We start from the raw sequence: 14,673 nt of genomic DNA, 5'->3' as shown, positions 1-14,673 counted from the left end.
AAATGGGCTTCCCCATTAAAGAGGCAGAAGTTACATTGATGGAAATGGTAGTAGCCCTAGAAAACCCAACAGCTATTGGCTGTTTTTGTTAAAACTTTCAGGTCAGATGCACCAAGGTTAAAACCAGATCATTGGGGAGACCCACCGCTGTGTCGAGTAGCCAGGCCAAATGCTTCCCACCAAGGCCATCCTGATTTGGTACCCGGCAAGGTCTTCACTCCCTTCCCCAGTTCGTCAACTGCCCCACCCCATCATTTCACTCCATGAGACACCAAACCCTAATTCATTCATTCATTCCTGTATAAATAGTTGTGGCTTATGATTTAGGTTGTGTTCAGTGCCACTGTTGCTGTACGCAAATTGTACTGTAAGATAATTGTAGTGCTACCTCTGAATATGCAATAACATAGCTTTGCAGAATGGACCTGGATGATGATTTTGATAATGGCAGTGCACTGTAGTCCCATATTTTGCATGGGTGCCACCCCACTATTTCTTAATGGTAGTTAGGTAGATTTCAAGATAATCTGGCCAAAAAAATGAGATAAAATTATTGGAAATATCCTGGTTGTCCAAAATGGTAATATTGTAAATTTATAAAAAAGAACTTGCCAAAAAAAAAAATCAATTTTTTTATTTTTAAGAAGTTCTACAAATTCACATTATACTTAGCTGGCTGCACCAACCTCCGCCAAGCATTAAAATTAATTGCCGAACTGCAGCGGTGCTGGCACAAAGGTGGCTCTTTGCCCAGCAGCGGTGCATCATGTTGTCTTTTCCTTCCCTCCCCTCCTCCTTGCTTTATATGTTCTCAGTGTGGTGTGCCCCCTCCTTTTGCCCTGGACAGCTCGGGGCATGTGCGAGGTCACACTCCCACTTAGTTCATTTAAGCCAGTGCAGCAAATTTCTTCCCCTCAATTTATTTTCTCTTGGATTTGTGCTAGTTAGTGTGGGTGAGAGTACGCTCGGTGTGCATTGGTCATTGGCATGTCACGTTGCTACTTTGGTCTTTGCCTCTCCCAGTGAAATTCAGTATGGCTGCCACCTTAAAATTATTTTTATTTCTTGCCTTTTAAATGTGTTTATTAACTTGAGTGCCGCTACCCATGATCGACCATGCTGCCATGCACCTATGAGTTCACCTTGGATGCCTAATCCTGTATATTCCCTTTTGAATTTTCTTAGGGATGTCAGCATTTCACTGCATTCGTATGTGTGTATTTTTTATGATATGAGTTTGCAGTTGCTTAGCTAATTTTGCCTCCCCCTGCAACTATTCATTCTGTAGATTGCTTATATTCAGAGCTTATATTCAATGTATATTATCTATTGGCTCACTTATAATCATATTATATTATTTGCTTGTATCTAATTGCTACATTTCGTGTCGTGTCAAGGCCAATTCATGTGCTTTTGCTATTATCTTTGTTAGCACTCATACATAAGATTACAGTTTCCTTGTGACTACTTAATGTAGTATCCTTAATGAGTTTTTGATTTTTTAACTGGTTTCCTGATGTACATTTTTCTATGCTTGATGTATCATAGGGTTTATGTAACCCTCCCAAACTGTTTAAAGATTTACTTGTTCATGGTTCCTGATGATCGTTAAGTAATTGCAATCCTAATTTTTTTTTCTCTCTCTTGCTGCCTTGTTATAGCTTATAGGTTGTCCTAGGTTAGCAGGGATGGTACAAGGACTTGTTCTGATACAGGACCTCCCCGGTGTTCAACGTGTTCGTCGCAAACCTGCCGCAGCTGCTGGACCAGAACCACCTGATGGGGAAGATGTTGCTGCCCACTTGTCTGATCCTGCTGCAGTACTGCCCCTGCCCGCACCAGGGCTTCTCCCCGGACCAGCAGGCACCCGTGTACAGCCTGTGGTACCTCGAGTCCCACACCCGCCGCTGCTGGCTCATGGCCGTGCTGGTGCTCCTGTACAAGGTGACGCACCTTCCTCTTCCCGCTCGTTGCCTTGCTGGTCATTTCGATATGGTGCAGCGATTGTGTATTGTTACGGAAAATTACTTGTGCCACCTTTTTTTTTTTTTGGGCGGGGGGTGGTTTGTGCTATAATTTCCTGTTATTGATCCAAATATTTATTTCATGATTGGACATAAATAATATCTTCCCAAGAATGCATGTCATTGAGCAGCCTGTAATGGCAGAGAAGAAATAACTGCTGTGATAATTAATACACTAATCCATGATAGTTGGCAAGTTCCTGAAGCTAAGTCTTAAGTCATTGCAAGTTATAAAATGTTCCAGTTATACAGAAGCTTTACTGCAATATGTGGTTTGATATTTGAAAATTCAAGAGGAAGGGAACTTATTTATTTTTAAGTGGGTGAAGGTAAGGGATTTTTTGTAATAAAATTTTTAATATGATACTAAATTTATTTTCACAGTACCAAAATGGTTGTAGTATGCAAAAATAACTAAGGTATGGTATTTATTTTCTGAATTAATAATAAATATAAGTTAAATATTGCTATCAATGCTGATGAAGGTGGTATGACTTTAAAAGCATTTTAGAATGCTAACATAAGTCAGAGTATTAATGCATATGTTCCTGATTTATAGTGACCATGTACAAAATCATAACTGTAAAAAACTTTTATTTTTATCACACGTCTATAGTGGCACTGGATTGAGATATAATTTTCACAAGTCGTAAAAAATGAATTTTATTTTTCTGATTTTTGCCTTGCAGTCTAACCAGCTCATACTTTTAGCGAATAGCTTAAGAGTCAACCAACTATAGCGTATAATAGCTGTCAAGTGGTGTTTGTGTGATAAAATTAAGTAATAAGATTCAACGTTATATTTGTGTGCAAGTGTGTGTATACTTCATACCAAACTAATTATTTTACTCAGTTAAATCTTTGTTACAGTGCTACTAATTTTATCAAGAAATAAATATCAAGTGGTTTTACAAAATAACATGTATTTTGGTACTGTTACGTTATGGCACATATGCAACAACAAAATTATCCAATTTTTTTAACATATTCACAGTATGAATATCAGTACCAATACTTTCTTTAAACAAAATTATATTACGGAAAATAATTGTGAAGCTAGAGACAATCCAGTATCTTATAACGGTTCGTTACATACAAAAATAAACAGATGCTCAACGCCGATTGCAAATTTTGTTGTTCTATTTTTTCAAGCCCCTTAATGCATAGACGAATCTAATCATTTTCACAGTTTTTCTCACTCGTTAGCCACGTATATCTGCCCGTCGAAAAATGCTCACAGTTTGCGCGATGTGAATTAACGAAAAATAACATCCTTCAGTAATCTTTTACTGCAAGTACACGAAATTAGTGCGGCCTTAAAAATGACCGCACCCAGCGAAAACGAATTTCGCCACGAGCCAAAACACCGACGAAGGTGGCCGCAATTTCTAATTTATGTCCGAACGAAATGTAAAAAAAATTAGGTTAACTTAATACTCGGCCTGGCTCTGACCACCAACGTTAAATTATCTCTCCAGCAAATTACTTCATTTTTGGCGAGAAGCCACCGAACGCGACCTACTGGTGCAGCGATCGACAGACGACTGGTTGAAGTCCTGCCACCGTCTCCTCCACGCAGGGAGGATAAGTCACATGACCTCACCGACCAATCACACGCACGCTTCATTCACGCTTACAGATACAAGCCAATCAGAGTACAAATTACAATACATGAAAAAACCCTGTACACACATAACTCGGGGCTTCCCTTGATCTGTCTCTTCAATTTCACATCAAAATCGGGGACTCCCATTCTCGTTCTCTCTCCCACACCGTGAGACAGCAGTTATCACACAGTTCCCACGCAGTGGGGGAATTCCCGTCTTTATCTCAGTTGGCGGGGAAGCACTGTTTCTTTCTCACTCACATTTACAGGCCTCATATGCCTCTCTCTCCCTACACATCACCCCAGCCCAGACACAGTCCCGTGATCTATAATTATATTGCAACACGTTAATGATAATAAAGAACAGAAATCATAATACAAATTACTTGACAAAATTCAACTTATTGAGAAAAACCTGAAAAAGTAGGCCTAAACAGGCAAATATCTAGTACAGCGACTTCTTTGTGAATAATTACATAAAACATAGTAATGATTAAAAATGTCTCTTAAAATACAAGGTACGTTCTTAAAACATACAGCAAGTGAAAATAACATATATTAGTATCCATAACGTCTGGTTATACTGTTTCATAACCTATACACCACTCAAAAAACATTGACTTATTAATACTTACATATACAGAAAAGAAGTTTGAAAGAAAATTATTTAGCTAGGAGGGCAGGATCTTGCAACGTTACAATCTACACCAAGAGCCTCTTTTAGTTATTATGCGTTAATGTAACTAATGGTGAATGTTTCTAGTTGTAGGGCTTATGACATAAACACAGATGTTGTTAGCTAGCTGAATTTCAGTCTGCAGGTTCGTAGATCATCATATCCAGGACCTCTGGATAGGTTCCCAATAGAAGAACAGCAGCAGGATAGCTGAAAGAAATGTCTAGAGACTACGATTCAAAGCTTCTGCATTAGGAACCAAAATTCACTAATTCCATGGAAGCTGCAGAATCCTATAGACAGGAACGTTCTCACCAGCGTCAGAGTCGTAGTAACTTCTCAGCTTAGTCTTCATCTTGAAGCACTATAATATGTTATTGACAGACGCGGCAGCAATCAGCGGATTCGAACAGACTCCCTGAATCTGACATAAATAAAATCAGATGTCTATAACTTTGTAATACTAGTAAAGATCTATTTATGGCATGGTAGTCTGCCATATCCACCTCATTCGGTTTATATAAATATATGTAAATATGTATAAAATATATAGAATATATTTTATATATAAATATATATAAAATATATAGTAAATTATATATATATATATATATATATATATAAAGTGAGAAAGAAACGTTAGAATAAGTTAAAAGTAGGGATGGGCCGGTCGAATCCAGGATTCGACGAATCTGCGAAGATTCGGCGAATCTGCAAGGATTCAAGTAACCTATTGGGGAAAACCACACACATTAGTAAACATTCAGCCAAGAACAAGAGAAATATGTCCGTAGATGTAACCGTATTTACCTGAATATAATGCGATGATTTTTATCAAAATATCCAAAACTGAAAGTGGGGATCGCAGTATAACCGCAAACCTACATCTTTGCCGCTCGAAGAATGTTTTGAAATGACGCGGCACGACAAGACAACTTTGTCAAAGTCAGGGCCGGCGCCAGCAATGCGGGAAAAACGTAAAGTATGTGTTTTAAGGGATGATAGTCGCACATTTTATAATCAAACCGTGCATCAAAAACACATTTCGTTCAAATTAAAACAGAAAAACGGAACTCGGACAAAAGACGGAATTAACTCATAATTATCTTCGTAGTACATACTAACAAAAAAATAGGTAGTTTACTCAGTACTTGATAGAGCGCACGCGGGGCATTCAATCATCGGCGATTTATCGATAGCCCACTACGTGCGCGCACTCTATACGGGAATCAACGTAACCAAACGTGAATGATGCTAAGATGCAACGACATAATTCAACACGTTTGAAAATATCTTTAAAAAATTTTTTACATAAAATCAGTAAGTGATAGTATTCAAACTAATAATAAATTTCAACTTGTAAAATAAAAAAAACGTTTGATATGGAAAAATAACTTTATTGACATCCTGGAGAAAAATAGCGTATATCTTAATGAGAAAAATGGCAAGACCAAGACTTTTTTCCGTGTTTGCGATATGATCTGTGGTGGTGACTGTTAATTGTCGCGATTTGGGGTTATGTTACGAGGGGGAAAAACGTAAATAGCTGAATTGATCGTTACATATTTTACCTGTAGTAGGCCTACTAAGTGTATATCAGGCATGTTCCATTATTATGGTTTTTAAATTAGGCTTCTGTTATCATTGAATGTAACTATCTTAAGTACCTGATGTTCATATTACTTAAATTAACTCATGAGTAGTGTTAAAGCAGGTTTTTTTTTTAAATTTTTTAGGTCATATTAACTAGCATCGCATGCCCATATTTCATCAAGAAGTTCTTTGTATTTGTTTTATGCCTTTTTTTAATGGAATAATCTCAGTGTTTTAGGTTCATTTGTACTAGAAAACAACAATTTGAATGAAAAATTTTTTTTAATAATTTTTTAATATTAATTTTTTTCATTGATTTGGATTCAATATTCAACAAATCCTTAAAGGATTTGACTAAGTATTCGGATTCGGCCAAAAATAGGATTCGACCCATCCCTAGTTAAAAGAATGTAAGTAGTTGCTCAACACGGGAATGATTACTGGAGCCAGAAGCTTGGGACTGTTGTTGCTGATAAGGCCTCCCACTGTATACAGTGCTATCAATATTTTGATTGGAGGCTCAGTGGCACTGCTTTGTATGTGTAGAGGTATAAAAGTAGAGAGAATACGCTGACTGGCTCATCACATGGCTCTTACAACCAACAGAAACTTAACTAAATAAATATTAAATTAACTAACGAAAGGAACTGATTTTATATAAAAAATATTTATATATATTTCGGTTCAGGCCATTTATTTTTTTATTATTTAAATATCATCATGCATATACTTAACTTACAATTTTTCTGAGTATTCAGTTTCACAAAACATTAAATTATTAACTTAGCAAGCTTGGGGGCCCCACAATAAAACAAAATGTTAAAATAAACACATGGCTGGTTACACCAGTGGCAATTACAATAACAGCAACATTTAAAAAGTTTTGAAGATAATAACTAAAATGTATTTTGTTAATTTAATTTGATAGTTAAATGAAGGAAAGTTCCTTTCATTTGATTATTTATCATTTTTCAACGCGACGATAGAGCCGATGATGCCGAAAGCAGATTAACCTTCATGCCGAAACATGCTGGAAGCCAAATGATAAAAAAAAAACCACTTTCCTTAATTATTAGGCTGCATCCTGATGCCAATAGAGGAGGAGAAAAGGCTCACTCCCATCCCGTGCTTATTGGACTACATCAAGCATGGCCCGGATGTCTCTCGCCACCCACAAGGACCGCTAAAAGAAATTAACAAAAATCACCAATATTAAGACATTGGCCAAAAATAAATAAATAATATGATTCCAGGGGAATCAAGGAAGAAAACTCACCCATAAGGCGGTAAGCTGTAATCAAATCACAGCATAATCCAGCGGATTAAAACAGTTACTAGAATTACGACGTTTACATAATGGCTGACCGATAAGGAAGAAGAAAGATCAAAATAAGTCATCTCTTTAAGATGCTACACCATAGATAGTGACACAAGATGTCAAGCTTGGTGAACAAAAAATTAAACAATACAGGTTTAGTTCCAAAATGATCAATAATACATCTCAGCTAAAGTAAATGAAAAAGTTTAAGGTAATATTAGTTTTTAAAAAAAGTTTGTCCTTAATAAAGTCTAATTAATGTTTTTTTTTTCTTTTTTGTATGTATGTATGTATATATATATATATATATATATATATATATATATATATATATATATATATATATATATATATATATATATATATATATATATCTCTCTCTTGAAGCACTTCACTTTATATTACAAATAAGTCTCGCATTTCTCACAATTTACATTTAGATATGATTTAAATACAAAAAAATTACATAACAAAGTAATTATTTTCAATATTCACAAAATTGAGCCTGCATGATGTCCAGTTTGCAAAAAAATAAAAAAAATATCATGAAATCATGCAACGTTACGAAGTGCAATGGCACAGTAGGTAGTCAAAGTGGGCATTTTATGGAATCAAAAACTATTTTGTTGATCATAATAATTCTGCTTTATTTGATGCAATATTTTATTAAAGACTTGGTTTTCATACAAACATAAATTAAAATATAGAGTTCAAAATATTTCATTGTGACCCGCAAACATTGGTTTCTAGAATAAGCGCAGAAAAATATAACACTAAAATTAAAAAAAAAATAAAAATAAAAAAAAATTGTTCACATAAAAATATTAAATTATGTAACAATATTTGTATCTTCTTATAAAATTATTATTCCTAAACTGTCGGCAGTTACTAAAAGATATAAAAATATATGGCAACATTTATATTCAAAGATATAATTAACAAAAATTACTATTAAAAAAAATACACCAATTTAAATTTACTAAATAAAGTTCATCTACCAAAGTCCTATATGAAGCGCTGGGGGAGCGTGCGAATATTTCATGTTTAAGTCTATAGTTTACTTCTTGAAGAAATATAAACTTAAAAAAAATTATATCTTCCAAACCAAGTTTATGTTCGTTCACTGAGGTAGCGCAGAATGGTAACGGAGATTCTGGCCCACCAGAAAGACCCGTAGCATAAATTCAGTTTATCCAAACCAACACCATCTATAATGAGATCAGCTGCACTCACAATTTCTCTTGTCGCTGCAGCAGAAACACTCGTAGCTAATCTCAAACAAGGCATTTAAATTTTTTTCGTGCCTTTAAACAAATATATCTTGCCTGTCCCCAAAAGCCGAACAAACGTGCTCTAGACTCATCGTGTGAAATTTAAAGTCTCATGAAAAGTTCTGCACCGCGACCGGGCATGGCCTGTACACTCTTACAGTCACCAGTCAATTTTACTCCCCGCACGCTCGAGGCGCTACAATGAGGTCTCACCTCGGCTAGCAGCAGACTTCGACTCTCTCGTCCCTTCGCCACACACACCAGCCAACGTTATTTTTACAGGGCAGCGAAATGACACTCCCTTTTGCCAACTGTCACGTAAACTCTTTACACGAGGAAACTGATTACGCACTCCCGCGTAACTTCCCAGCTATACAAAGAATTAAAAACAAGAAGAAAATATTAAATAGGCTAGGATAAATAACTTTTAATTAAAAAAATAAACTAACAATTAAATAGAACAACATTTAGATATTAAAAAAAGTAAACAAAGATAAACCCATTTCTTTTTTTTTATATGTATAAAAAAGTTTCAGAGGCAAAACTGTATTTTGGCCAGAGGCCTGGCCACAGTATTTTGCCTATTATCATTATTCTCCCTCGCCTTCAAGTGCTCTTGTCTTGTGCTGGAATTGCTTCTATCTAGCACTAGTTGCCAAATATACTTGCTATCACATTTACTTGTAACTCCGTGTTGGGCACTGATGAGTCAGTCCTGCGTGAAAACATCACTCGTCGTCTACCACATCTCCCTGGCTTGTTGAAGTCATCTACAGCCCTTGTATTGCCCCATTTGACTATTTAACCATTTGAACAATTTGAGGATTAATCGCCATTGCCGACGCGAATGCAGCCCAGCACCTGCCAGCGTCAGTTCGCCCATGACGCTCGCATGCACATCACCTCTGATCAACTGCTGCGTATTTGTCATGCCTGACGACTTAATCATTTACTAATTTTCAATATAAGAACAGCGTATTCTTGACATTTATCTTAAAACCAGGTGTCTAATTTTGTGCCCTACACACACGCGTTTAACCAGCACCCATCCATCACACACTCCCTCACATAGCACAAACCAGTTCTCAGCTCTGCCACTGCTGACGTGTGTCTGTGTAGCACATTCACCATAGAAAACATCAGGCAAGTAGGTGATTGTGTACTTAATTTTTTAGTTTTATCATTCAAAGAAATGATTGAATATTTTAACATTGGTTAATCGAAGTTTGAAGTTTCACATCTTAACATGTTTGTTTCCTCTCACTCATTTTTTTTTTTTAGAAATGGCCCAGTGGAAGCTCTAGGGTGTGGCGATGCCAAATTTTATATTAAATAAAGCCAATAAAAAAGGTTTTATTATAAAATTTTAAACAAGTAACAATATGTGCTCTCTCGCTCCCCTACAAGTAGTTGAATGCATTGCAGTACCAGTACAACCAGCAGCCGTGCAGCGGCCAGGTGCAGTCGCTAGTGAAGATTGTGCTGAACACGCTGGACGCACAACACCACCAGTGCAATCACATCCCGGCGACGCTGGTCATGGGTGGCCCGCACGCTCGCTCCAGAGGTCAGCTGCCATCAATGATGCCTTCCCAGGGTGTCTGCTAAGGACTTGTCACAAAATTCATTAAAAATCCCCATGTGTTGCTAGAAGTCGGGTTTAATTTCCAAGAGCCTTTTGTTACAATTCCATGTAGATTATAAAAATCAGCCTGTTAAAGTATTTAAATAGGTTTAACAACAGCGTACATAATGTTAATTTTTGTGTGCTGCATGTAGAGATATTGTGTAATTATGATTCATATTTGGTTGGTTTTGTTTTTTGTTAGTTTTTCATAATGATTCATAGTAAGGTCTTTAGTCTGGCATTCTGTGGTAGAGTACTTTCTGTAATCTGGCACCAATCAAGCTGCTCGCATTCAGATTTTTTGGGTGTATTTCGAAACTTGATCTTGGTCACCAGATTGCATTAGTGTGCTGCCGGCTATTTTAGTTTTCTCAGAGTTTATCATTGATGTCTGTTTCATTTCAGTACAGTATTTCCTATTTTATAATGACATTCGATAATCCAACAAAATTTTAAATCTAGCATAAATGATGACCGGCCAAGCCGGATTAAAGACCTTTCTGTTTAGTTGCTTACTGTTGGGTTTTAATAAAATATTAGATGTTGTAAAGTTTTATTTGTGCGTAGTTTTTTACTAGTTGAGAGTTGTTGCTTGGATGACTAAGCATGAAGGGCGTGTGTCGCAGACGTGAGCCAGCCCTCGCTGGGGGGCGAGGCGGAACACAGTGGGGGTGGTGGGGGCGGAGCAGATAAGTTTGAGACCCCTCCCTTGTCGCCACTGTACTCGGGAGACGGCAGCGCCCACGTGTCGGTGAGCACCAAGGGGGGCAAGATGACGGCCATGTTCCACCAGAAGTCCGGAGGCAGCATGGAGACCCACTGGGAGGAGGAGGTGCAGTGTCCGCCCAGAACCAGCAAGCGCATGCCGCAGACCAGGTGCAGTGCTTGCGCTCGTCGTGGATTCCTTGTTCCATATATGTACATGTAACCATCTGTAAGAGAGTTGTGTCTCTATAGGTAAGCCTGTCACCTCCGACCTACATCTGTCCATCTACCACTCTTTCCTCCTTCAGCGCCATGTATATAGCCAAGCAATTGAAAACATTACTTCATCTGTCTGTCAAAATATTTTCCCAAATAAGTTCTGTCAATAATACATAATTTTATCTCAGACGTTTATATCAGGGTGGACACACTATTGGCAGAACAAAATTCCAGAGTTTTTTACCAGGATTTTTAAGGTTTTTTTAAGAAGCTTTATTAAATTTTACGAGGTAAATAAATATTTATGTTACTTAACTAACGATGTTGCATCAGAACTGAAACAAAATTAACCATTTAATATTAAATATCAACTATTTAATATTATGTAAAATAGAAAATATTACTGCAATATTATATTACTTCTATGATAAAAGTTTATTCATGAACATAATGTAGAGCTCTCATGAGTTGTTTAAACTATGACAGTAGCAATCAACACAAAAATGTACGAAAAGACAGCATTGGTATAGATACTACAGCAGTAGCGGATCCAGAGGGGGGGCTAAGAGGCTCAAGCCCCCTCCAAAAGCATCTGGGTCCACTATTGTTTTAGGGTTTGCCTTGATAAAGCCTTGCCTCAGCTGGGTCAAGACCCTCCCAAACCAAAATCCTGGATCCGCCACTGTACTACAGCAAACTAATTACCTCAGCAGGTGCCAGGGATGAAAACAGTTAACACATTAAAATATTAATTAGTAACATAAACAATTAAAACTCTCAGCAGTACTTTTGTTAGTTGCACTATGAAAACATATTCATGGCTTTAAATTGTTCATAGAGAACCTTTCAGTCATAGTAATATGCACGTTATGAATTTTGAGTTGTGAAAGGTTCTCCCCTCATACACACACATGTTTATTTCCAGCTCCCCAAAAACGTCTTCCCTGTATGATTTTTCGCTAAAAATCTAGTATTCATTTATCACGGGGATAAATATTGATTCACCCCAGTGCAACCACATCCCGGCAACGCTGGTCACATGGGTGGCCCGCACGCTCGCTCTATGTTGAAAATGGTTTTTCATAAAATAAGAGCTTAGACCCAAAGAAACAAATAGGGAAAAAAAATTTGGCTGTAAAGTCATTAAATTAACACTTAAACAAAGACTCTATAACGGTTCGTTACATACAAAAATAAACAAATGTTCAACGCCGATTGCAAATTTTGTTGTTTTATTTTTCAAACTAGAATGTATAGATGAATCCAATCAATTTCACAGTTTTTCTCACTCGTTCAACACGTACATCTGCCCGTCGAAAAATGCTCATAGTTTGCGCGATGTGAATTAATGAAAAATAACGTCCTTCAGTAATCTTTTACTGCAAGTACACGAAATTAGTGCGGCCTTAAACATGACCGCACCCAGCGAAAACGAATTTCGCTACGAGCCAAACGCCGACAAAGGTGGCCGCAATTTATAAATACTGCCCGAACGAAATAAAAAGAAAATTAGCTTAATTTAATACTCGGCATGGCCCTGACCACCAACGTTAAATTATCTCTTCAAATACTTTTACTTAATTTGCGAGAAGCCACCGAACACGACCTACTTGTGCAGCGTTCGACGGACCACTGGTGAAGTCTTGCCACCGTCTTCTCCACGCAGGGAGGAGAAGCCACATGACCTCACCGACCAATCACACGCACGCTTCATTCACACTTACAGATACAAGCCAATCACAGAACAAATTACAATACTTGAAAAAACCTTGTACACACATAACTCGGGCCTTCCCTTGATCTGTCTCTTTTCAATTTCACATCAAAATCGGGGACTCCCATTCTCGTTCTCTCTCCCACACCGTGAGACAGCAGTTATCACTCAGTTCCCACGCAGTGGGGGAATTCCCGTCTTTATCTTGGTTGGCGGGGAAGCACTGTTTCTTTCTCACTTGCACTTACAGGCCTCTCATGCCTCTCTTTCTAACCATCACACAAAACACAGTCCCGTGTTCTAGAATCATTCAACACGTTAATGAAAATTAAGAATCATAATACAAATTACTTTACAAAATTAAACTTATTTAGAAAAAATCTGAAAAATTAGGCCAAAACACGCAAAAATCTAGTACAACGGCTCATTTGTAAATAATTACATAAAAAATAATAATGATTAAAAATGTCTAATAAAATACAAAATACCTTCTTAAAACACCTAGCACGACCAAACTAACATCATAACGTCTGATTATACTGTTTCAAAACATATACACCACTCAAAAAACATTGACTTATTAATATTTACATATACATACAAAAAAGAAGTTTAAAAGAAAATATTTAGCTGAGAGGGCAGGGGTCTTGCAACGTTACAACTCTATGACTAGAAACCAGCAAAAAAGGAAGGTTATTTTTTCTCAAAAGCACTGTTATTTTTCACAAAATTCGCAGTAAAAAATGAAGTTATTTTATTATGTACACTTTTATTTGATGACATTTAATTTTAAAAAATTAAACCATAACATGACATTAATTCCATTTTGTAATTGTTTTATCTTACTACATTTAAAACTAAAGATGCATACAAATTCTAACTATAAGTGTTGAATTTAGTCATCAAAAGACAGCATAGAGAAATCTTCAACATTGCTTTCTTTCAGATTCTGCCTTCTGTCTGTGACAACTAAGTTGTAGTGACTAAGTAACCAACCATTCACTATCAACATTGTTTAAAGATCTACAAACAGCACGCAAGACTGCTAGTAGTAATTCATTGTAATTTATATTCATAGAAGTCAGAACTTTCAACATATCTAAGTGCTTATCTGATGCAAATCTCTTGCACATCTTCTTTAAGGGGCCTCCCTAGTAGCATCAGAAGTTAGCGGAACACTATGTTTTTAAAATAATGATGGGACTTTATTAATCGACACTACGAATCTGAAAATTTTTCACCCACGAGAAGATAATACACGAATTGTCTGTATACTTTTACATTTTTGTTTTTTTCTATCAAAATATGAAATAAAAAATCACCAACTTGTCCAACTTTGGGGCCATTTTATACTGCTTAGGAGAATGACAGAAAAAAAGTACAAGTCTAGAAAAAAACATAATTTTTTTCTGAAGAAATTCATGTATTTAAATCATATAGTCATCGCTTTGAATTCCGAGATATCTTTTCCACAATTTCCGCAAATCCTGAAAGTTTTCCACCGTCTCGTGCTGCCGCTCGGCGAAGCCAGCTCGCAGGCCACACAGCTCAGGTAGCCGGGTGGAGGAACACGTGGCCGGAGGGGAGGCAGGCTACCTGTGTGTGCGTGCGTGCGTGAGAGGGAGACAACCCACAACCGGCACCGGTAAAAGATAATCCCGTGACCGAAAGAAATTCTCAGAATTGCTTTTAGTGTGCCTCGCCACAGTACCATGTGCTCGACTTACTCTGTGACTATATTCGTGTATCTCTAAAACATTGCTTTTGTTTAAACTACAAATATCCTAAAGCTTACCATACTAGATCATGTATTACGAAATAAAGTATTGAAACTAATCAATCAACACATTGAAAGTTGTCCTACAAACTATTTATTGGTGGCTTTACAGTCTCGCTAGCTAATTCGACAAAATTTATATT

General features: G+C 36.9%; 1 protein-coding gene and 1 long non-coding RNA gene across 2 annotated transcripts in view; one reads left to right on the top strand and one right to left on the bottom strand.

Moving 5' to 3' along the window:
• The window catches only part of LOC134543264 (protein unc-79 homolog), a 250,667-nt gene that overhangs the window by 108,519 nt on the left and 127,475 nt on the right, over window positions 1–14,673 (top strand). Inside the window, exons 27-29 of the mRNA XM_063388179.1 lie at window positions 1,716–1,944; window positions 9,914–10,055; window positions 10,742–10,991. Of these exons, the coding sequence (XP_063244249.1) occupies window positions 1,716–1,944; window positions 9,914–10,055; window positions 10,742–10,991 (621 nt within the window). The remainder of the gene's footprint in view (window positions 1–1,715; window positions 1,945–9,913; window positions 10,056–10,741; window positions 10,992–14,673) is intronic.
• On the bottom strand, window positions 6,575–7,262 carry LOC134543275 (uncharacterized). Its single transcript, XR_010076904.1, has 2 exons — window positions 7,176–7,262; window positions 6,575–7,082 (listed from the first exon to the last, which is right to left on the bottom strand). It is a non-coding gene; the product is annotated as an uncharacterized LOC134543275 (long non-coding RNA).

The sequence above is a fragment of the Bacillus rossius genome, chromosome 1 (assembly GCF_032445375.1).
Source record: "Bacillus rossius redtenbacheri isolate Brsri chromosome 1, Brsri_v3, whole genome shotgun sequence".
Classification (NCBI taxonomy): domain Eukaryota; kingdom Metazoa; phylum Arthropoda; class Insecta; order Phasmatodea; family Bacillidae; genus Bacillus; species Bacillus rossius.
The sequence above is the reverse complement of the archived record's forward strand: the minus strand, read 5'-3'. Positions and strand labels throughout refer to the sequence as shown.